Consider the following 26,226-nt stretch of genomic DNA (forward strand, 5'->3'; position numbering starts at 1 on the left):
CTTATTTTATATTATCTTGAAGACAAACTGATTGTAATCTTTCAAAATACCAAAAGTAGCTTGAAATGTTATCAATTCCTTTCCTTAACAGAATGAGGACTTTTAACTACAAATACTGTAATATATGAAAGGGTTTCAATACAAGATAAAATTATGCATCATAAACTTCAAATTACCATACAGTGGACTCCGTGGTATCCCCACCTAATGACACGACACACAAACAAGCTATCGAGCAAGAATCTGTTAACAGTTTTATTTTTTTTATGTTAAATACCATGGGACAGGATTGTAAGGATGAAAAACTCAGTCAACAACTGCCTCACAAGGGATAAGAAAAATTCTGCCATGATATTAGCAAAGGTAAAGGAGAAAATTTACACTGTAAGAGGCACCATTTCCCCACAGAATACCTCTTGGCATTTCCTGAATGAGTGGGATTAGCAATCTAAATAAATCATATTTCAAGAGGTAACAGCAACAGATAAAATTTAAAGGGATTATTAAAATAACATTTACAAGACTCTGAACAATTCTTGAACTCTTATTAAAACCACAAAGAAAGAACAATTCTTTATTTATGAATTTCATAAAGGACTGAATGTGCAACTGACATCTGCTAGTGATGATCTGGTAATATACAATTTGTCCAGGAGCCGAACAGTTTGTTTTATTGTGTTTTCTAACCGTAAGAGATCATTAAAGGCAAAGCCTATATGACGCTGTATACACAAAAAAAAAAAAAAAAAAAAAAAAAAAAAAATGGTCACCGTGGGCCATACTACCAGTGAAATGGTAGGTAAACAAATCTTTTTCTGGTCAAGAGAAAAAAAAAGAAATAGCACTCTGCATGCTTCACTCTACAAGATGAACTTCCCTAGAAAGAACCCGATGAAAATGGCTGCAATTACGACAAGAAGGGAAGGAAGAGGACTGGCGACATTATCTCTGAAGGATGCAGCTGAGGTGGATCCAGGTTTATCCGAATGTGCTACCTTTCTGAGCCTTAAGCCTTCATCCTAGAAAAAAACATACGCACAAAAAGAGGTTTTAAAAACAAGTATGCACACGGTAAAACTGCCGAACTAAAAATCTATGGGCAGAAAGCAGATCAGTGTGCACGTGGCTGGGATGGGAACAGGGATTAACCACACTAACCAGCATTAAGAAGACTTTCTAGGGTGATTTTAAAAACTAGAGCTGAAAATTGTACTCCTAACAAACTGAAAAATCAGGTACAGCTATATTTATACAGAAGAAAAACACCCTGCTAAAATGTACTAATACAAGTAAGGAAGAGTTCTGTGCATGCACTGATTTCCGTGGTGGCCCATAGTTTTTTACACTGGTTACCAAAGACCACCAGGAACAACGCTGTGGTGTGACAGGTTTATGGACACACTGCAACCAGGGCATCCACACAGCAGAGGCACAGGGACTATCTGGCCAAAAAGAAAAGGCAGGATTTTACAAGATTTGGAGGAAGAGGGAATTTCAGGATAAAACTTAAGTAACAAGTGTTTTGATAAACTCAAAGCAGGAGGCCCCCTGTGTCAGCACTGGGTCTTGACTACAAAGGAACCACCAAATCCTGCTTCCTCGGAAACAACAAACTTCAACAGCTACGGAATGTTGTACACAGAACCCACCCCCTCTTTTGACACCGTGCCCCTAGATCTGGAGAGAAAGGCTGCTTCTCTGTGTCAAAGTGACTCAGATCCTCTAGAGAAGAGTGGGTCGCTTGGTTCTTACTGGTATGATTTCACACAGCAATGTTTTCTGACAGTATGATTTTAGGGGACAAGGTTTCTCAGTAAGAAAGCAGAAGTCACTCAAAGTAGGAAGTTGTTAGGAGGACCCTTAACCGGCCACAGTGTGACCTTGGGAAAAATACTGATACCTGTTACCTAGGCAACTGACTTTATCTGTGTCCATCATCCCAGCCAGATGAATGACAGGGCAGATTTTTACTTCCTTAGTGCAAGCTAATTTTTCTTTTCTCACATTGATTCCTCTAGTATGCTTACTAATACCAAGTAAAGAGTCCCACCTCAGCTCATATACTGTTTTACGGGCAATTAGTAGATTCTTTGAGGGTTTGTGGGATTTTTTTTTTAGTCTTATGTTCATTAGTCCTGTGTGAAGAGAACAATGATTCTCAAACCTGGCATGAACTTTAGAGAATCCTCCTAGTGATTCTGATTTCCTAGGTCTGGGGAGGGCCTAGACATACGTATTTTTAAAAAGCGCTAAGAGATTCAGATGCACAGCCTGGATTAAGAACCATAGGCCTAGAGAGATAAAAAGGAACAGTGATCAGACATGTTCAAGAAAGTTAATCTGCCAACAAATTATCATGGGCCTTATGTATGAAATGTTAACGGGCCTGTAACTGATTCTATAAGCCAATGGTCTTCAAGTTCTTTTGTTTCACCTTTGAAACAGCAGAATGCTTTTTCAAATAACATCTCCTACAGAACATCAGCCTATAAAGAGAGACCAGCACCCAAATCTCACTCACCTCTCTCCCTGTCCACTCTTCCTATTTTCCAGCCCTGCCCTACTTATGCTATTCTTACTATTTCCACTTCTCCCCTCCCGCAAAAAGAGGAACAAATGTACTGAGTATGCTAAGGAGCACATCTTTCATCAAAGAAGAGAACTGTGCCACGGAAGTCATGGCAGATAAAATAAAGGTAACGAAAACAGCATCCTTAAAAATCTATGGTGTGTAGATCTAGGTGTGAAATGAAGATAATCTTTCCACTATCCAGAGAGGTGCTGGGGGCCCCTGAGAGGTACTGTGAAACAGGAAGAGATAGACAATTATTTCAGCACAGATCAATTCAAGATACAGTGCTTCTGATCCAGAGTACATATAGTCTATATACATCTAACAGATGGAATAATCAAATGTAGATTAAGTCCCTTCATTTAGCTTATTTATTACTTCTATATATTTTTGTATCATCTACTTTTGATACAAAAAGCTTCAAAGCCTAAAAAGGTAATTTAAAAGTATTCAGGTCTTGAAATAAGTAATTATTTTTCAAAGGCGTATTATTAATACACTCCACACATATTCAAATTAGTCCTCATTCACCAGTTCATCCATTTATTCATATATATGAATGACTACTGCATGCATGTTCTATGAATGCAAAGATGAATGAGTACAGTCCTTGCCCCCAAAAGCACTACCGCCCACTAGAGGGAGAAAGACCTCCGACAAACAGGAACAGTAACTTGACAGAGTCTTCACGGAAACAAAGGAGACAGCATTCCAAAACCATGTTTCTTGTCTTCTAAGGGGAAGAAAGTCCTAGAAAAGGTTATACTGAAAAGATGACAAGAACCGAGTACCAAAAGACAAGAGCACGTGTATGAAAATGCTGGTCAGGGCAGAACAGGATTTCAGGGCATTCCAGTCAGAAGGAAAAATTTGAGAAAGCAAAAAAGAGATCATAATCAGAGAGGCTTCTTCAGGATACTCTAGTCCAACGCTGTCCAATACAAACATAATCTGAGCTTCAAATGTGAGCCACTTACATACTTTTACATTTTCTAACAACGCGTTGAAAAGGTAAAAAGAAAATGGTTAAATGAATTTTAATAATAAAATGCAATCCAACAGAACCAAAATTCAATCCAATATACTCCATTTTATTCAATCCCATATAACCAAAATACTATTTCAATAAATAACAATATAAAAAAGATCTATTTTACTTTTCTGTACTAAGTCGAATAAATCAAGGAGTATTTTACACTCCCAACGTGTGTCAATTCAAACCCCATTTCAAGTGCTGAACAGCCTCCTATGTCCCTACTTTGTGGGGCAGCACCATTTCAGGCGCTTCACATGACTAGGGCATATGTGAAGGAAGTTACTAACAAGAGAGGAAGCTTAATGCCACAGGCCAGATCACAAATAACTAAGACATCTAGTAGGGAAGGAACCTGCAGGCAATGAGAAGCCATGGTAAAACTGTAAAAGAGGCCAGGGTAGGAAGCAAGGACATAATCAAATTGGAAAAAAAGAACTGACCAAGGATAAGTTTAAAAACGGACAGATAAAATGGCCTAATAATATTCACATATCCTATGCCTTAATTTAACCCAACTTATTTTCAAAAAGCAACTTACTCTCAGGTGTCGATTTTCTTCTGATAGTTTCATCATTTCTCCCTGAAGTCTTTTACATTCTTCCATGAGTTTCCTTGTTTCAGTATCATTGAGTGAAACACTATGCGGTTTTGGCATGGGTCCATCTTGTTTAGAGGCATTCAGTGGAACAGTTTTGCTGGGTTCCAGATCATTCTGTATTACAAAGACAGTGGGACTTTCTTAACTAACCAAATCTCCTTAGAGATTTGAAACAAATAAATACAAGTTGAAACTCCACACTTTTTCAAAAAAATTATTTAAATGCAAATTTTTGAGGTTGTGATTCCATTAATACAAATTTTTTTTTAATTCCAAACATTACAGTCATCTGTGAACAATTTTTAGAAGAACTAAATCAATAAAGGTCGGCAGTTAGAGAAGTCAAAATAAGCAGCCCACTCCCTCCTCTAGTCCCCAAACCCTCTGCACTTACCTCTACCATAGCACTTATCATATATTATAATAATGTATTTTTGATGTTCTTTCCTACAACACTTCAAAGGCTAGGAGAGCAAGAATCATTTCTCTTTGCATTTACCCCTAAACCCAGCACTTTGGCCAAGAGTGCTTATTCAATGAAAGTATGCTGACTGACGCCAACCAAAATCCAAATATGAAGGTCATTTTTAGTGCTCTGATTCTGCAATTCAAATGAGATTCGGGGGGGGGGGGGACATTATCGTAATAATTCCAATAAAATTAGGAGACTACCTAAGAAAAACATTTAAAAGAAAACCTAACTTCTATTAATGGGAAAAATAACTGAAGGATATAAACACTAGAGTGGAGATAATGAACACAAACATATCATGGGGAAAAAAAGAGAAGGGGAGTTAAACGTAAATGATTCTTTCAAATCATTTTGAACACTGTTTGCTTTAACTCATGAAACTTAATATGGAATCACCATAGCACTCAGACAGCTTTAAAACTGTGAGCCCCAAAATTGTCATTCTTACCAGCTTACCCAATACAGGTAAACATCTAGGGCAGTGCCTAATTAAGCGTTCCTGAGCCTGTGGTCTAACGTGCCTCAATATCCTTTGCCCTTATGTCATGTATACCATCACACACACATCTTAACAGTTATTAGTGCAATGAATCATCTCTTTAACTAAAATTTTACTTGCTAGAAATTTAACATGTTAGATTTTAAAAATTGTTTTATTCAGATATAAGCTCTAAAAAAACACTTCAAGTTTATGGCATTCCACAGTCCTAAGATTTAATTATAGGTTATACATCTATCACACCATCCCAGGTTCCAAATTTATATTAAATGTAAATAGTTGTTTGTTCAAGGGGTAAAACTAGTATTACTTATGAAGGGAATGTGATTTGATCACTATCCCTAAATCCATTAAAAATTAATAATGTTATAATGAGGTTCCAATGTACAACACCACATTATCTGACCTGTCAACACTCAAGAGTTTTATATTTTCCTTCAGAAGCTTCTCAGGCTGTGATGGGTTTCTAAGAAGCCTACTTCCAATTTCCTCCTCTGAGTTTTTCTCTTGCTAGCTTTCTTGTTCTTCACCCTATCCTCCCTTGTCCCTCTCTATTATTAAAAATCTGTATCAGATCTATCTTCTCTCCACCAATCTTCTTCCTCTTTCCCTTAACAGTAATTAGAATTCATTTCAAAATGACTTTTCAAGTATGCTCCAATTCCAACCTAGAACAAGTCCAAATTCTGAAAATAAGGGCAGTTCACTGCCTTCCTCTATAAAGATGAAACCAACAGTCAATACTATGGCAACTAAAGAATCCTCAGGTTCTAAGAATTTGGAAAAAAACAGACTCATACCAGAATGTTGACTAAAAATTAAGAGGAGATACATGAGGCCAATAAGAGAAAAAAAATTAAAATGTAGAATCCTCAAAATCTTCACAACTGGCTTTTTTAAATAAATTCTTTAAATTCCAGAAAATTTAGAATTATGACAGGGAAGGAGAGGAAACTACCAATCTCATCAACTCAGCCCAACTATTATTTAAATAGTATCTTCCAGGGGCGCCTGGGTGGCTCAGTCAGTTGAGGATCCGACTTCGGCTCAGGTCATGACCTCACAGTTCATGGGTTTGAGCCCCACATCAGGTTCTGTGCTGACAGCTTGCTCAGAGCCTGCAGCCTGCTTCGGATTCTGTGTCTCCCTCTCTCTCTCTCTGCCCCTCCCCTGCTAGTGCTCTGTCTCTGTCTCTCAAAAATAAATAAATGTTAAAAAAAAAAAAAATTCAAATAGTATCTTCCAATATTTTCTCATATGCACATTTTATAAAACCAGCATGCACTGTAACATTTTTATCGTTATCCATTTATATGTATATGTTTTATCATTTTAAATGACATGGTGAAATTAATTACTCTATTCTGTGCCTAACTAAAATTACTTAGGATGCCTGGGTGGTTCAGTCAGTTAAGCCTCCAACTCTTGAGTTCAGCTCAGGTCACTATCTCAAGGTCATGAAATGGAGCCCATGGAGCTCCATGCTCAGTGTGGGGCCGGCTTGATATTCTCTCTTTCCCTCTGCCCCTCCCCGGCTTGTGTGTACATGTGTGCACACTCTCTCAAAAAATAATAAATAAATAAACATCTCACTCTTGTTACACATTTGATGGGTAGCTTCCCTCTCTCCAGCATTTTAAATAACATGTCAACAAATATCTCTCATGGTTGGTAGAATTTGATTTTTCTTTTTCACTGAAATTTTTCTTAATATTATACTGCTTTTATAACAAAAGGAAAATGTCATAACCAATTTGTGGAGCATAAACATATACAACACAAAGGATACAGTGCAGCTTAAACACATTTTCAACAGTGAATCAAGTAAGACATAAAACAAGTTACTTGGAGTACACTGCCACCAGATACTATTATTTAGGCCCCCTACAAACCAGTCAACATACGTAGCAGATGCAATGAAATCTAATTTATTTGTGTATATTTAAAGTATAAGCATATATAACCTAACTTAATTGGGAGTTTAAAAAAAAAAAAAAAAGACAGGGAGTTGGGCAGGGGGCTGAGTCATTCATGTAGCAACCATCTGAAGAGCCTGATGGGAACACTAAGGCTGCTGGGACTGTAAGTATATACTTCCATTCAGGAGCTCCATTAGTGAGGTTTGGCTCCAGGAAAATAGCTCATTCCTTGAGAGTTGCTTCAGAAACTGGTCCAGAAAGAGGAGACTGGTTGCTCTGAGAACCATGAAACAAGCACACTAGAAGGATTCAACATGCTCTGACTCTTAGGAAACTTGATGAATAGTAACAGTATATGAACATTATATTTAACACTGCAAACTAGAATAAATGGGAAGGTCAAGGCCATGGTATCAAGTAAGACAAGAAACTATGCCATATCTTGTACATTTTCCACTATTTTAGATTATTGAGCCTCTCTGCATTAATCCCTTTCCATCCATGTATTATAGAATTCACTTCCGTATTCCTTTTTAACAACCTTCAGAATTTCAATTCTAATATTTTAAATTATTCCTGTTAATGGTAATCAGAAAAAGAGAGCAAGGGATTGGAAACAGAAGGGGAAAAGTAAAATAGAAGGCAAAACAGGTGTTTGCAAGTGGAGCCCTGAGAAGGACAAAGGAGCTAAAGAATTTAACTACAGGGTTACGTTCTTGTGAGTATTAGCAGTTAAGGGGTATAAATGTATGCAAAGGGAATTAAAAGACTAACATTAACAGCTATGGCATAAAACTGTCAGAGGCATAATTAAGGCCTTAACCTGGGAAGAGAGAGTATTTTAATAACAAGGTTACTGAAGACTTATTTTCACTCTAAAAAAAACAATTTACTATTTCTGTAGAATCATGATTCCCAGAAATAAGTAACTAAAATCACAAAATCAATAAAGTATTAGACATTCAGATAAAGGATCAAATTTTTAAGCCTTAGTATACATATTCTCTGCAAAGCCAAATCAAAGTATAACCAACCTGTTCAAACTATGGGGTTCCTGAAGTTTCTAGCAAGCAGACAACGGTAAAGAGAATCATATAGCAACCATTACACCACCCAAAGCCACCATTTATCTTATTGATGTGCTGTCATCTTACTTGAGTGAATGTTAACTGCACACACACACACATACAAACACACACGTTCAACTATGACCTAAGATATTTAGGGTTTAACCACAAATCCTCCTACCATGGGTACTGTAAATAACTAACAATAACAGTTAAAGAGGGGTTACCATTATTCGTGTTTGATAACAAAATATAAAATAGTAATTTTATTTATCTTTTTTAAAAATATATATGACAAAATACTTGCCTGGATAGCAACATTTGCCAGCTCCTACCTTTACTGCTCATCTATTCAAATAAACTCCTAACTCCTTTTTTAGAGAATGAGCCCCAAATCTCAATGAAAGAAAAAATTATAGCAACTTCATAATAATGTTCAACTTCCATTTGTCCTGCTCACTACTGAGATTTTATTAAGTATTCAATTTGCTTTTTTAGAACAGAGAATACTTTCGGTGCATGATTTTCAAGCAATTTGTGGTTCTATTGTATTTTTAAACATGGCTAAAATGTCAATTCTATCTGCTTCACATAATACACTCAATACCATATACGTGCTAGGTAACTACATTAACGTAACCAGTAACACTAGCAGACTCCTATAGCTGTTAGCTCCCTAAAACAAACCTTCTGCTTCTCCTGTTTGAACACACTGAGTCCCCTGGGGTCATTCTTCGTATTATAACTGGCAGGTGTTGGAACTGTGTTGTTGATGCTGCTCATTGAAGCGACAGCCGGAGCAGTCCCTGGTGGAGTTATACCCTGAGGTAGCATGGGAAACATATTCTCAGATTCACAAACTGACTTCTCCTGCATGGTACTGGGAATGACTAACAGAGAAATCATTAGGCTCTAAAACATTCACATTTTATTCTATAAAAATATATTATGCATTAAGATAGAACACTAATAATAACTATGTTAAAGCAAAAAATACAAAAGTTTCTGAACTAGCTTTTTATATTATTTCCCAAAGAAAATTACCTAAGATCAATTTGCATTATACTAATTAAATGTATAATCCTTATTCAATTTATGATCACCTCATGTTGTCCTAAAATGAATACCTTCTAATTTTGCACTCTTAATTTTCATTGCCAATCAATCCTTGTCAATATTTGAAAAACAAGCACTTGATATTTTCTTACCTTTGGTGACACTCAGCCTGAACAATTTTAAATTAAATGAATTTTTCCCCTTGAGGTTCAAAAAATTTATTTTATAAACTTGTCCTGTACTCAAAACCCACCCACACACCCACCCACACACACACACACACACACACCCTTCCCAGGACCAATAAACAAACTTAAGGATGCACCTAACATTCCGGTTTACCAGTATCTCCATAGTTTTATTCCCATTTTCTCAAATTCCTTTAATATAGATGAAAATAATATGATACCAAAAAGTTGAAACACACTCATAAATAATACTTATTGACATCTAGAGATCACTGTATATGACTATGAGAACTCCATCTCACTTAATAATGCAGTCCCCAATCCGTTCTTTGTCTCAATACAAAACAATGTATATTTAATCATAAAATATCTTTATACAGAAGACCACAGAAAATCCTTGTTCTTGACAATCCATTAGTTTTCATTAAGATAAACTGATATTTTTTCCTAGAAAATATGTCATTAACATATATTAAATGGAGGGCATAAATGAAATGCAATACATTTAGGAAATCTGGCAAACATCAAGAATAATTGGAGGCCTCAAAATAAACCAAAATAATTTTTAACTGAACACAAAGAATTAGGTGATAAAACATCACAAATAACAAGCTAATTAAAACCACATTCAATCATGAAAAAAAACACTTCCACCAAATAAACACTAGATTTCATAATACACAGTTGATAATAACTAAAAAGAGCTAATAATTCAAGAACCCAACTTTGTAAAATATAAAATAGTCAACACTTTAGTATCCTCTGCCTCCTCCAGCTGTCAACAACTCAGGGAACATGCTGAATGGCTCCTGTGCTGAACACAACTCAACTCAAAGACTTTCTGCCATTAATTTACTGAAATATATCCAATAGACCTGCATTCCCTAAAACTAGGATGACCACAAATTTTAGCACACTTAAGGACAGTATTAGTTAATGCTTGCTGTCCTGGAATAATTATTAGTAGCACCTTCATTTATGACAAAAAGGTTCCTGAAATCCTGGGTCACTCCATCTATGATGCAGATCAAAGAACTATGTCCCAAAAAGAAGCCCACTCTAATGATGGCTCAAATAAATTAGAACTGTTTTGCCAAGAAATGATTTCTTTAAATTACAAAAATTTTAAAAACAAGAACCCAAGCACTATACACTTCTAAAGCCGGTACCTTTCTTACCACAGAACTTCAGTCTTTTTTTTTATATATTCAGTATCAAGGTCCTACAAACCTAAAGAAATCAACAAAAGAGTAACACTTCCTTTTCCACTATTCTTAGAACATGTAAATGCCTTAAAACTAACAGCAAACCTAAAAGATCCAGATCCTCAAACAGGTAAGGTTCACTTACATAATGTAATTAAATGCCCATCTACTCCTTTTGGGAGCAAGATGGGTAAGGTGCTGGGAGCACAATGGGAAAGTGGGATGGGGTGGTTAATGTAAGATACACTGACTCAACATCAGAGTTTGAAACCTGCTATCTACAGGATAGCAACTTGGAGAAGACAGCATCAGCAACTCTGACAGCTACTGCGTTATCTGCTTTGTGGATACTAACCAAATTCTTCTGAGTTGACTACTAAAGATCAAAAATGCCAATGATCAACGCTTTAAATGTGTAAGGGACCACTAAGTGGATATACATCTCAACTGCTCTGACCAGTAAATAAGGCTAAATACAAAGTACATATGTCACCCTTAAAGAAAGTATATTAAACCTGAAGTTGTCACCAACAACTTAGTTAATTTAGTTAAAAACTAAACTGAAATTGTGCTTAAATTAACATACTTTTTATAACATATTAATAAATTAAAAAAGAACAAAGGGCCAAATGATCAAGGAATTTACAGGGATCTTAACTATAAACTAAAAAATGTATTTGTACTCTACTTTTAAAAATATACATTACCTTTTAATGTTTATTTATTTTTGAGAGACAAAGAAACAGAGTGCAAGCAGGGAAGGGGCAGAGAGAGAGGGAGACACAGAATCTGAAGCAGGCTCCAGGCTCCGAGCTGACAGCACAGAGCCCGACGTGGACTCCAACACATGAACTGTGAGATCATGACATGAGCTGAAGCCAGACGCTCAACTGACTGAGACACCCGGACGCCCCTCATAACATTTTTTAAATGTATTTTCCTTGAATAAGGGAGTGTCATCTTTAATCAATTTGTCAAAGTGAGGATTCAGCTTCATATAGCATTTTATCAATTTATTTGTAGTAAACTAACAAACTTTGTCTAAGTATAACACCACTGAATAATGCCCTAATTTCCAGGGCTCAGACAGTTAAGCAACTGACTCTTGATTTAGCTCAGGTCATGATCTCATGGTCTGGAGGACTGAGCCCCACTGCTTGGGATTCTCTCTTTCCCTCTCTTTCTGCCTCTCCTTTGCTCGCACGCACAGGCACATATTCTCTCTCTCTCTCTCAAAATAAATAAACATTTAAAATAAGAAGAGGAAGAATGCCCTAATTTCCTAACAGCAAGCTTCACGTTAAACTGAAGGTAAATATACAGAAAAAGGGTGTTAAGTAATTTTGTAACTTCATCTATAATGCTAGAAAGAAGCTAGTATGTCAAACATACTAAGGTATTTAAACAGGTTTATAAACTTCATCTATAGACAATACTGACCTGGAAATGGCAAGACACAGTTATCAACATGAATAAAGTACTATAAAAAAAGGGTGTTTTATATGTATTTATATATTATTTATATTTATAAATATATATTTACATATATAAGATTTTCTCAATTGTTAAATATTACATATTATAGTTGTTATAATAAACAAACAAAAACTTTATACATAAAGTTATAATAAATAAGCAAAAACTATATACCAGATTTGGTTACTTTGAGGCTTCTTATTTTCTACAAAAGATGAGAAGCAGTATTAAACAGGTGAGTTGACAGAAAGTCACCTAACCACTCTGAAAGAACTTGGGGGTGTGCTTCTCAGGTTGTCCTTCTCAATAATGAAGATTTCTTGTAGCATCTGCAGATTAGTAGCACTACAAGAATGCATTTAAGCAGTAATAATCAGTGCTTCTCCAAAGCGTATTTTGCAGAACATCGTTATTTATGAGAATTACATTACATTAAAAAACAAATTTTGGATTAACATATTTCCTTTATTCAGGACCATTAATATGCATATGTGCAATGTGTTTATTGGGAGACATAGTACTTGTAGTATTTTTCCAAATTCACTGGACCACATAACCCTTTCAACCCAATACACTTTGGGAAATACTGCCTTATAAAACAACTGTGTTTCAGTCCATCTTTTTAAAACAAGCACATTACTCAATTAAGGCCACCTCTAGATAGTATAGATGCAATTTTTGTATACATTTGAAGTGTATAAATTTGAAATACTGATATATTGAAATATTAAAAGTCTCATTTTATGTGCAAAACTGGAAAGGTGAATTCCGAACACTTAAAAATCCCCATCAGGGGCTCCTGGGTGGCTCAGTCGGTTAAGTATCGACTTTGGCTCAGGTCATGATCTCAGTCTGTGAGTTCAAGCTCTGTGTCAGGCTCTGCACTGACAGCTCAGAGCCTGGAGCCTGCTTCAGATTCTGTGTCTCCCTCTCTCTCTCTGTCCCTACTCTACTTGTGCTCAGTCTCTCTCTCTCTCTCTCTCTCTCTCTCTCTCTCTCTCTCAAAAAAGTAAATCGGGGGGCGCCTGGGTGGCGCAGTCGGTTAAGCGTCCGACTTCAGCCAGGTCACGATCTCGCGGTCCGTGAGTTCGAGCCCCGCGTCGGGCTCTGGGCTGACGGCTCGGAGCCTGGAGCCTGTTTCCGATTCTGTGTCTCCCTCTCTCTCTGCCCCTCCCCCGTTCATGCTCTGTCTCTCTCTGTCCCAAAAATAAATAAACTTTGAAAAAAAAAATTTAAAAAAAAAAAAAAAAAGTAAATCGGGGCGCCTGGGTGGCGCAGTCGGTTAAGCATCCGACTTCAGCCAGGTCACGATCTCGCGGTCCGTGAGTTCGAGCCCCGCGTCGGGCTCTGGGCTGATGGCTCAGAGCCTGGAGCCTGTTTCCGATTCTGTGTCTCCCTCTTTCTCTGCCCCTCCCCCGTTCATGCTCTGTCTCTCTCTGTCCCAAAAAAATAAATAAAATGTTGAAAAAAAAAAAAAGTAAATAAATGTGAAGAAAATTAAAAAAAAAAAAATACCCATCAAGGAATCATGACAGCAAGGCTAGCAAGCCAACAGAGTCCATACATGACAACTGCAACTTACGTGATTCACTGGATACCTGCTGGGTACCCAGGGTCAGGGTTGGATTTTGCACATTTTAAGTTATCCTACATCTCCAAAAACATATCCCAATCATAAGATCCAATCACTACCATAAGAAATAAAAGGAGACACATCATCCTATGTGCTGCTAACATGATTTTAACATTAAACTTTTACCATCTAAAGAAGTGTCTTCAAATGACAATCAGGTTCCCATTCTAATCTTGGCCAAAAGAATGGTCTTACACAAAGTCTGACAAAACTAAAAATCATTGTTTTACCCCAGTGCCCAGACTGTGGTCTTCAAATACCATCTCCCACTGAAAAGTTTCAGAGCTTGTGAAAGAAGGGAATGATTCCAGGTCTGGGCCTGGAAATATCTTGCCATACTAGACATCAAGAAAATTCTCTGGGTGATGGATATTAAGGAGGCACTTTTGTGATGAGCACTGGGTCTTATATGTAAGTAATGAATCACTAAATTCTACACCTAAAACCAGTTTTACCATATATGTTAACTTAGTAAATTTAAATAAAAACTTCCAATTAAAAGAAAAAAAAATTCCCAAAGACAACTATAGTAAAAGGACTCAGGAACAAACAAGAGGAGGCTCCTACATATGAGATTAATACTGATAGTAACTGCAAGGAGTTGAAACACAAACATGTTCAAGTACATGAGTTTATAATAATGTGGGAAAGAGGGAGGGAAAAAGGGAGGGAAAGAAGGAGGAAGGGAGGCTGACTGATTGTAGTCACATCAGAGGGACGCTTGTGACCAACTCATTTTTTGAAAACCCAGAACTCAAGAGAAAGACAGGAAATTTCCCTTGCCTTTGCAAACTCTATACCACTGAATAAATAACCAAATATTAGATGAGCCAAATTTCTGTCTACAAATGTAACTAATAAAATGAAGAATGACAAAATATCATTATGCAATCTTAAATAAATTAATATACTAAACTATAGCTTCTCAATTTTGATTTTATTGTTGTTTGGGGCCAGATAATTCCTTGTGAGTGCAGTCTTAGGCACCACAGGAGCTGAGCAGCATCCCTGGCCTCTACCAACTAGATGCCTAGTTGAGAAAACCAAAAATGTCTCCAGATTGACAGATGTCCCCTCAAGGGCAATTATCCCTGGCTGAGAACCACTCACCCACACACTGCACACCAGTGGTTAGTGAACTTAACAAAAAACAACCCAACATTATATGCCTCCTTGAGAGAATGTATCAACACCCACAAAGCAGTCTTGCCTCTCCCCAGCCAGCAACAACAAATCAAAATCTGATCAAACCTCTAGATCTGATTTTAGGATATACGAAACAAGAAAAGTTAAACGACACCACAAAAAGATGCAATCAGCAAAATCTAGTCTATGGGGAAAAGTCTGTAAGACAAAGCCAGCTTCTTCAACAAACAATTTGCAAGAGAAAAACAGAGAGGGAATCTACAGATTAAAGAGATTCAGCACCCATATCATCCAATAGCAGTATGTAGGTTTTATTTGAATCTCAACTGAAACAAACTGCAAAACAAATGGCATCTGTGAGACAAATTTGAATGCTGCCTGAATAGTTTGACAATATTAAATGATACCTTAAACTAATTTTAAAGGCTTGATGAATAGTACAGTCATTAAATTATTTTTCCTTTTTGTAAAGTTACCTTTGAATGACATATACCAAAATAGTTACAGACAAAATTATATTACGTATGGGTTTGTCTTAATACGTGAAATGAAAAGTGGTGAGGGTTAGATAAAAGAAGGTTAACAATAAACTGGTAACTTAAAGCTGGTCAGGGGTTAACGGGCTCACTGTACCTTTGTAACTGTTTGAAGTTTTTTCAAATAAAAGGTTTTAAAAAAATCATTACCTTTAATACTTACTCCTTACCATTTAAATAGGTAATAACGACACCACAAGTCCAAGTAGTTCTATTAGCAGAAATACATTCTGCAGCTAGTTCATCTAGGCTCAGAGGCAGATAGTGTCTGGAAGTACTTTGAAATTACTGAACAGACCTTAGGTTACTAATAATACCTGCTCTGAAAAGGTTCCAGGGCCAAACTATTTCTGTTCATGCTCCACGGTATGGGACTCCAGAAATTCCACTCGGTACTTACTCAAGCTCTTTAGCAGATCCAAAACCACTTTCTTGGATTACTAGTCTCCTCTATGGGGTACTTGAAACAGCTAGGCACTACTATCATAGCCATATCACTTCCATCAACTTCTGGTCTGGCTTTTTCCTCTTAATCAACAATATCAAGTACTTGCATTCCAGCCTTTTTCACAGTTAGCCTCTCAAACTGTCTGCTACACAGAGTATAACAGAAGTCCAGATAAAAAGCCAGTTCGTACTACGTTTATTAAGGAATTATAAAAGCATACAACTCCAAGTGAGGAAATATCCAAGTGTGCTTTTCAAGTAAGTCAATCCTTATTCCATTCAGTTTTACTTTGGGGAACAGATCCGAAGGAAATAAAAACACTACATCAAAGAGATACTGGCATCCCCATGTTCACTGCAATATTATTTACAACAGTCAAAACATAAAAAACAACCTAAATGGCTACTGACTGATGAGTGAATAGAGCAGTTGTGATATATATGGGGGGAGAGGGAGGGAGAGGAATAAAATGGAATATCATTCAATCACAAAAAAGGAAATCCTGCCATCTGTGACAGTACGGATGGACCCTGAGGGCACTGTACTAAGTGAAGTAAGTCAGAGAAAGACAAATATTGTCTGATCTCACTTATATGTGGTATCTAAAAAACAAAAACAAAACAAACCTATGGAAAAAGAGATCACATTTGTGGTTACCAGAGGCAGGGGGTAGGGAGATGGGGGATCTTGTTGAAGGTGGTCAAAAAGTATGATACTTCCAATTAAGAGACAAATTAAGTCCTGGGGATGTAATGCACAACATGATGACTATACCTAACACAGGTGTATGGTATATTTGAAAGTTAAGACAGTAAATCCTAAGAGATCTCATCACAAGGAAAAAAACATTTTTTTTTCCTTTTTTGTATCTAAATGGCATAATGGATGTTAACTAAACTTATTATGGTAATCATTTCACAATATATGTATGTTAAGTCATTATGTTGTACACGTTGAACTTGTACAATACTATATGTCAACTATATCTCAATAAAACTGGGAAAAAAATAACATATTATTAGTCAACCCAGACAATGTGCTATTTACGTTTTCTCAGTTCCAATACTAAGAGCTATGCAAGCTATGAGCTTTCTAGCAGCACTGGCAAAAGACAGAGTAGACTACAAATGGGAAGCATAAACATGCCACTGAACCCCCACTTTCCAGTAAGAATATATGCATTTACATTTTTTATTCTTGGCAAATACCTCAACATGCCTTTAAAAGGGCATTAAAAAACACAAATAATTTGACTGACACCTAGTTACCATTCAGGGACTCTTTCATTTCAGCTTATCCTAAAAGAGGAACCCAATAATTGAGCCCATGTATAAATCTAATCTGGGAATTTACTTTTCAAGAGGGCAAATGGCTTCCAGATCAAGGCAACAGTCATGTCACACTGTAACCTAACTGTACTCAACATTTCTATTTACCCACATTATTTTATATATTAAGTCACCAAAAGAAAAAACTCACTCAACTTTGTCTAGTCCCTCCTACAAATCACAGAAAAAGACTAAAATCTGAATTTAAGAAGGGGAATAGGGAAACTGACCACAACTCATCCTATACAATCACAGACAACTTTCCAAACTACACACATATATCTCTCAGTCCTCCAAACTGTATCTGCCTCACATCAACCCAAAAGCAACACAAAAATTACTTACTAAGAAATAAAATCATATGGATTTTGACCAAAATCAATAGTAAGTAAAATACCTGGCAATAGCCAAACTTGGGAATAAACTACTTGTTCATGTAAATTACATCTTTTATCCCCAGATTGCTGGTACACAGTTGTCAAAAAGGAGTTTATGTCTATTATTTAATTATATTTATGCATATATATGTCTCACTCTAAAGAACTTGAAGTGGTTTAAAAAGTGGCAAAAATTGGGGAGAATTAACTGATTCTTCTCCATCATGCAGATTGTTATCTAAAAGCATTTTTCTTCTTGAATGGACAAAATGTCTAAAATGAAAAAAGCTGGGGCGCCTGGGTGGCGCAGTCGGTTAAGCGTCCGACTTCAGCCAGGTCACGATCTCGCGGTCTGCGGGTTCGAGCCCCGCGTCGGGCTCTGGGCTGATGGCTCAGAGCCTGGAGCCTGTTTCTGATTCTGTGTCTCCCTCTCTCTCTGCCCCTCCCCCGTTCATGCTCTGTCTCTCTCTGTCCCAAAAATAAATAAACGTTGAAAAAAATTTTTTAAAAAAAAATAAAATAAAAATAAAATAAAATGAAAAAAGCGTCTCAAGTTTTTTAAAAACTTAATAAAGCACTGAATCTTATAAAGTAGAACAGCATCATTACACAACCCAAAAAGGCCAAAAACAGAAGCAAAATTCATCTCAAAGTAAACGAGAACAGCCTCCAATCTTCTTACATTTTCCTACTTACCAATTTATCATTTTCATTGGGCATTTCAAATACACATCTCAATTTAGAATCCATTAATTCATCAGGTTTTGCCTCTTTCCACTACAAACAAACAAAACCAAACATGAGACAGAGAAAGCATGACCATGACAAATAAGTTTCCCCTCAGGGACAACCGTAGCTGTCTGAAGCAGGGGTAGTCAGGAGGCATGGCTGCACCCTGATATTGATCACTCTGCCACTGTTATCAAGCAACGCCACAGAACTGTTTACAAAATCCTAAAGAAACCTACTATCGCCAGCATTCTTAGTAGTAGCATTTCTAAAGTGTTTCTAAGAAATAGTATTTCTACTATTCCAAATTCTTTCATTTTTGAAATTATCTGTAATAAACAGATTTACAAGGTTTTTTTTATTTTAAAAATTAGCTTTCTCAACTGAGAACTATACAAATCCATGGTTTAAAAAACATTCCCCAAAATAAATTCGGTTTCACATCTATACTTACCACAGCTTCCATATCTGAAGTGTTTGGTGGAGCAAAAATTGTTTGTACCATAAACTTGTGTTTACTCTTCTCATTGGGATCATAGTCAAAAGGCTGTAGCATTACTAAATAAGAAGAAAGGACACATTACTTTGTGTATTCTGAATGTGTTTGCTTCTTATCACTCCTATTACCTCATTCACTAATATGCCAATTTAAAGAAAACCAGAAAGAGTTCAAGAAACCTAATACTGGATTATTTACAGTAAGGATCCAGAATCACCTTTATAGCTCCAACTATTTTAACAACCCACAAAATAAATGGCTATTTAAAAAATAAATATAGGGGCGCCTGGGTGGCGCAGTCGGTTAAGCGTCCGACTTCAGCCAGGTTACGATCTCGTGGTCCGGGAGTTCGAGCCCCGTGTCAGGCTCTGGGCTGATGGCTCAGAGCCTGGAGCCTGTTTCCGATTCTGTGTCTCCCTCTCTCTCTGCCCCTCCCCCATTCATGCTCTGTCTCTCTCTGTCCCAAAAATAAATAAACGTTGGAAAAAAAAATTTTTTTTTAATAAAAAATAAAAAATAAATATAAACCTATAACTGTCCCCTCTAAATTTAGGTTTGGGTAAATTTTCTAAATATTGCCGACATTAACTATGATAATACCTGTAAACTCAGATTAAAATCTAGTAAATTGTTTATTAAAACTAGGCATAAATATAAGGCTTCATTTTGGTATTTAGTGATAGTATCTTTTAGAATTAGCTAGGATATGCAAAGGAGAAATTAAAAGCTAACTTCAAAACTCCCAACCACTTGTTAGCATTCTCATAAAACTAATTTTTGAGGGGTGCCTGGGTGGCTCAGTTGGTTAAGCGGCTGATTTCAGCTGAGGTCATGATCTCATGATTCACAAGTTTGAGTTCAAGTCCCACATCGGGCTGTGTGCTGACAGCTCAGAGCCTGGAACCTGCCTCTCAGATTCTGTGTCACCCTCTCTCTGACTCTCCCCCGATTGCTCAGTCTCTCTCTCAAAAATAAATAAAAACATTAAAAAAAATTTTTTAACTAATTTTTGAAAAAAAGATTTTAAATAAACACCTACTCAGGAAGTCTACCAATCTGTTTATATCTGATTCTAAAAAACAAGGTATACGAGGAAAAGGTATATACTCTCATGATTTCAAGAATTTTTCTTAAGTCCTAATTACAAATTCAAATATTTCTAAGCACTTAAGCTTTTCAGTAGCCTTTTAAAGGATTTTTAGAGGTTCCATATGATTATAACTGATGCCAAATTATGTAATATAAACTTAATAAATGGCTATAAGAATGGATCTACAGTTACACAAAATATGTATATGGTATTGTATAAAGTATTCCCCTGTTAACAGGTAAATTACTTCTAAGATATACCTTCTATATATGTGTGTCAACACTTTCAAAAAAAAAACAAATGCAATTAAACAATGGTGAGAAACACCAATCATATAAGAAAATCTTATTTCTAAGGTGTATCTAAGAAGTCCATTAACTCCCATCATGGTTAAAAAAAAATCTTTAAAGGGCCAAATACATAGCAGGAAAAAAAACGCACAAGGATGTCTCAGAATCCAGATAAAGCACAATGAATGTCCATTAATACCCTTCACTGAGCAATCACTGTAGGCTCATCACTAGGAACTGAAAAAACATGGTCGTGACTTAATGACAGTTATAGTCCAAGTTATTGCAGACCATATAGTAAGAGTTACATCATCCTAAAAATATAAATATATACACATATACACACATACATACATGAATACATCAATTGAAAGAAAAAAAGAAATGAGTGTGTAGCACAGTCAATCAAGGAACAGTTGCCAGTGGAAGAACAGTTTGAGTGACTCCTTAAGGGAAGGCAATACACTAAAAATTGAAGAGCGAAATTCTCAGTGGACAAGATCTAAAGGCACACCATGGAAACAGTAACTAGTATGTCTAGAGTTTTTAATACAACAAGTGCCCAACACAAGGGGCTACGTGAGAGAATGTTTTGAAAAGTACAGGCTGTTCCCTGAACGACACAGGGACTCAGAATGCCAACCCCCCATACGGCTGAAAATCCACATCCAACTTTTGGCTCCCCAAAAACTTAACTACTAATAGTCTACTGTTGACCAGAAGCCTTGCCAAGAACATAAATCATGGATTAACGTTTATTTTGTATGTCGTATGTATTATGTACTGTATTCTTACAATAAAGTAAGCTAGAGAAAAGAAAATATTATCAAGAAAATCAAAAAGAAGAGAAAATGTATTTATAGTACTATACTGTCTTTACAGGGAAAAACCCACATGTAATTGGGCCTGCGCAACTCAAACTTTTCTTTAGAAACATTAATACAATGAACTTTAGCAATCTAGAACCCTCAAAGAAAAAGTCATTCTGAATAGTTTTATGGATTCCTAAGGATAAAACTGGTAGCACCAAAAAACTATTTTAAACTACATGGAGAGAAACAATTCTGTCTTCCAATTTAGCCAAAAGGCGTAAAGATTTAGAGAGCAACTTCCAGAATGAGTATAGTCATTGTTTTATCTTCTTTTCCATCTATCTTTCCCATCAGCTGACAACTTGGACAAACACCAACACATTCCTCCTCGGCTACCACATCATAAGATTCACTAAAAACATCTTTTCTAGAAGGACTCCTAGCTCTGAGTCTTTGAGTCTACATACTGAAACAGGATTCAGTGTCACAAAGAACTCGGCAGTGTGTCCTTCACTGCCTTTGCAGTCAAGTTCTACTTCTAAGCACTCTCCATCTGCTTGCTATAGGCCCTCACTCTTTGCATAATTTGGTGTTTTTAATCTGCTGTGGACGTAAAAACCAGGCAACTGAGACACAATTATCTTAGGAATACTTATCAGGATCACACAAGCATGTTTTGTTTTTGTTTTTGTTTTTTTCAAAAAAAACATATACGTGGCTGGGTCATGCCCCCAGAGATTTTGAGGTGAGAGATGGGAGGTCCATGTGTATTCTTGTTCCATGTGTTATCGTGACATATAATGGGAAGCGAAATCTACTGCTAGTAAGGAAGAGTAAATGGTCTCCATGTGAAGCCTAAGAAGGTCCCCCATAATTAAGGTCCCCCATTCTCATACTTGTTTCCTATTTCTCAGCTATGTCAGGTAATACTGTTAAGGACAACTATCTTGGGAAGTCTGATGGAAGAAAGGAAGTTTATGGAGGGCATTAAGGATGACACCAGCACAGACTCCACAGCAGGAGTAAGCAATCCTTACAGAGAAGGAACCAAGCACACTCCCTGGATTACAAGTAAACACAAAAGGGAGTCATGAAACTAAACTGTTTGGCATTTACAATAAAAGGCAGAAACACTCGTCTAATTTGATACAACCAGCAAAAAAGAGGCACTGTACATTTCTAAGATTCTGAATAATACTTGTACAGCTGCATGCAATATGTAATAATAGCTAGAGATCTGAAGAGAAGGATCAATCACAAAAATGACACACTATTTCAAAGATAAAATAGAGCAGAGAATGTGGTAGTAAACTGTAGAAATAAAAGATATAAAATTTTAAACTGAAAATAATTGCTTATAAATTGACCACAGACACCCCCAACCACAAGGTAAGGGTGAGAAATGTTAAAACAGCTGGCATATAGTAAGGTAACAGAAGAACATAATTAAAGGCAAGCCAGAATAACTTAAAAACAATTTCTCTCCCTCCAGATGAAACTCTATTAATTAAGACCAAATTAAACATAACCATAAAAATGTCGGAATTTAATACTGTTCAAAATCAGAACATGATTTGCTACCTGAAACAGTCACCGTCAACCCTGGGTCAATAATTCCACTGTTGGGCCTCACACAGTACCGACGAGGTGCTGTAGTCTTCACTTTGAAACACACTTTTCTATCGGATGGATTTCGCAACTTAAGATTTGTAGTGACTACATCTGTGAAGGGGCCTGTAAGGTTTAAAAAACAACAACAGAAAAAAAATTTAACTGGACTCACACTTATACGAAGCAGAATTCAAAATTCAATGTATACAATCTCAATTTTATTTAAAGTATATAATGAAATCTGTGTGCCTAACTGTATCAAAACACTAACAGTACTTCTTTCCAGGTACTACACTTACAAGAGTTTTATTTTCTTCTTCTTCCCTTATTATATTTTACAAAATTTCTACACGAACATGTATTATTTCTATCAAATAAAAAGTATTCCAAACATTGTAATTTATGAAGTAAGCCCACAATTTTATTATACATAGTGTGCTCTTACCACATTACTAAAAAGATCAGGTTTTTCCAGTGGTCTGCAAACCAGTGCCGGTCTTTAAATCCATTTACCAAGAAAACTGCAAAAATGTGTACATCTGAAGATACTACATCCAATGACAATAGTGCTCTTGCTTCACATCTCAATTAGGTTCAATTCATTCACTCATTCATCCATTCACTCACATATTTGTTAAGTATTTATTACGAGCACTGTGTCAAATGCTCTAAATACAAAGTTTTAAGTTTTGGTGATGTACCCAAACGTGAAATTATAAAACAAAGAATCCAGAAAGGTAATCCAGTCCTGCCTAAACTGAGTAAGTCCTAAACTACTAGAACCTCATTTTGTTAAAGGGGGGGTAAAAGAAAGGTTGTGGCCATTTTTTACCTTGGCAAAAAAAACAAACAAACAAAAAAACAAAACTGTAGGGCATTATGTACATCAATTCAGACAATAAAATGAATACTTTTTCCATTGGGCATAGAAGATAAATTTAAAAAGTATGTCCCAAGAGGAAACAATAACCACATAACTTATAACTAACACAAAAGCAATTTTAAATCATTTTCAAAGCAATCAGTTTTAAGTTATATTTTTTAATGTTTTTATTTATTTACTTACTTATTTAGAGAAATAGAGACCGAGCAGGGGAGGGGCAGAGAGAGAAGACAGGGAATCCCAAGCAGGCTCTAAGCTGTAGTGCAGAGCCCAACACAGGACCAGAACTGACGAAACTGTGAGACCATGACCTGAGCCAAAATCAAGAGTGGATGCTCAACCAACTGAGCCATCCAGGCGCCCCATTAAGTTATATATTTTGAAAAGCAAAAAGGCTGAAATCAAAGACTACTATTACAAAGGCTATCTTTATTTAAGGAAACAAGAGTAAGCATGTCTTTTAAAACTTTATCATTCGGAGCCCAGAATGAGAAATTTTCAGCTCTACCAGGTAGTTTCCCATTTAGTTGAATACTGGAAAACCATCTAAGACAAAGGTTTGATGGGGAACAACAAATACAGTCAAATGAATGAAAAGAGGCACTAGGAAGAGTGCAGGAGCAACTAGAGGAAAAGAAACAGACTTCAAAGTCAGGCCATTAAAAGGTACTTATTTCAAGTACTAAGGAGTGAAATAATCTTATTCTATGCTTGAAGTTTTAAGTTATAAAATATTTTCTAACAAAGACTTAGAACCAGGAAGAGGGAAGAGACAGAAATGAGAAAAGGTTAGCAGAAAACATAAAGACAGAGAAACAGTTACAAAAAAAATTAAAGAAAAAGTCATTTAAATCAACAGTTACATAGGTCTTTTTTAAAAATATATATATATATGAAGTATGATCTTTTAAATGGCTACCTTTAATTACATGATCAAATAAATCATTTAATTTGTATATTATCTTACTCCCTTTGATTCTTTAATTCTAAATGCTTGCATTTTTCAACAAGCAGCTACTTAACAATCCCACCATACACTAGCAAAAGAGAGGTACAGGGGAATATTGCAATCTGTCCATTTTGCACTTGAACCCACAATACCATTGGCTAGCAACACAGTTTAAACTACTGATGAAACTAGGGGTCTTAAAGATATAGATTCCATTTCTTAATATTCTCAAAATTCAGAAGTTACTACAGATATTTGAGAATACATAAATTTTTAAAGGACTATTTCAAGTAGGACTTTAACATTAGTAGTAAGCATGGCCAAAAAAACAATTTATTAGTAACATGACAAAAGAAACCTTTCACAAAACTTTAATTTTGAACAATCCTATACTTTTATAACATACGTAAGATTTTTTAAATGATCCCAATTTTAGAGGAAAGCAATTTTCCAAAATAAGGTAAAATAAGTTTTTTAATTTTTGAGAGTGTGTGTGTGCACGAGGGGGCGGGGAGAGAGGGAGGGAGAGAGAGGGGGAGAGACAGAAAGAGAGAAAGAATATGAATGAATGAATGAATGAATGAATGACTATGAATCCCAAGCAGGCTCCACACCTCAGCAAGAAGCCTGAGGTGGGCTCAATCCCAGGACTGTGAGATAATGATCTGAGCTAAAATCAAGAGTCAGACGCTTAACCAACAGAGCTACCCAGGTGCCCAAAATAACTGACTTTTAAAACTGATTTAGAAAATGACCATATATCAATTTTCATCAACATATGAACTCTGAAATAATACTGAAAATTTATATGCAAACTGTCTAAAGATGAAGATAACAGCCCACCAAAAAGAAAAAAGCCCACCAACTTAAAACAAAGTTCTTAACTGGACATGTTAACCGTATGAGTAAAATGTGAAATTACCTACTTACAAACAAATAAGCCCACCTAACATATGAATTTGAAATTTTCTGCTCCACTGTGTCCCTATAACCAAGCATCTTAACAGTGCTCTCCCAGTAGAAATAACTCCCTGCAGACAGTTCAGAGTCTGAGCCCATTTTCCCCGGTTAAAATGGAAAATCAGCAGTTACTGATGAATTTTAGCATAAGAATGACCACATTTAACTGTTATAAGAGGTCTTGGAAAGAAACATCAGGTCCACTTTTGTGGGTCACAGAACCCTTTAAGAATGTGATGAAACCTATATACTACCCCAGAAAATAACACATGTGAGTGAAATGTTCACAAAAATTTTACATGGAATTTTTGGGGGGGAATATGGGTGAGACAGGAAGATTAGGGTGGGTGGGGGGTGCTGGGGTATATCATAGATCCCTGAGCCTACAGGTTAGAAAGACCTGATGAAATCCACCTTTACAGACCCTCAAAAATAGAGGGAAAGTTACATAATTTATTGTAAGCACTACAACCAAATCCTAAATCCAAGGGTGATTCTCCTCACGGGTATTTTTGTCTAACATCAGGACTGGGTGGGTGGTGCTACTGGTGGGGGGAGAAGAGGAATGAAGATCTTAGACATTCTGCAATGCCTGGGCAGTCCCATACAATGAAGTATATCATGCCCTCATCCGACCAAATTATCATATATTCCTTCAAATTATCAAATACGCCTTCAAATTCATATTGGAAAAAAATCTCTTTTCCAGAAATAGATCTATTGTGTAAAAAAGGAAAAATTTGTTCTCCTTCCTCTTGAAAAGGTTACATTTACCATCACAGAAAATTATTCTACCAACAGTAATACCACTCATGACACTTGAATCACCACAACACACTTGTTATCA

At 36.3% G+C, this 26,226-nt stretch overlaps 1 protein-coding gene across 2 annotated transcripts in view; it reads right to left on the minus strand.

The window, feature by feature from the left end:
* Window positions 1-231: 231 nt before the first annotated feature.
* VAPA (VAMP associated protein A) overlaps window positions 232-26,226 on the minus strand; it is a 45,904-nt gene continuing 19,909 nt past the window's right edge. The window contains exons 2-7 of one of the 2 annotated variants that reach the window (XM_043558276.1): window positions 22,558-22,710; window positions 18,740-18,843; window positions 18,253-18,333; window positions 8,851-8,985; window positions 4,147-4,320; window positions 232-1,019 (exon numbers count right to left, since the gene is read on the minus strand). In XM_043558276.1, the coding sequence (XP_043414211.1) occupies window positions 861-1,019; window positions 4,147-4,320; window positions 8,851-8,985; window positions 18,253-18,333; window positions 18,740-18,843; window positions 22,558-22,710 (806 nt within the window). In that variant the 3' untranslated portion in view covers window positions 232-860. The remainder of the gene's footprint in view (window positions 1,020-4,146; window positions 4,321-8,850; window positions 8,986-18,252; window positions 18,334-18,739; window positions 18,844-22,557; window positions 22,711-26,226) is intronic. The other variant, XM_043558277.1, reaches the window with a different exon arrangement.

The sequence above is a fragment of the Prionailurus bengalensis genome, chromosome D3 (assembly GCF_016509475.1).
Source record: "Prionailurus bengalensis isolate Pbe53 chromosome D3, Fcat_Pben_1.1_paternal_pri, whole genome shotgun sequence".
NCBI lineage: Eukaryota > Metazoa > Chordata > Mammalia > Carnivora > Felidae > Prionailurus > Prionailurus bengalensis.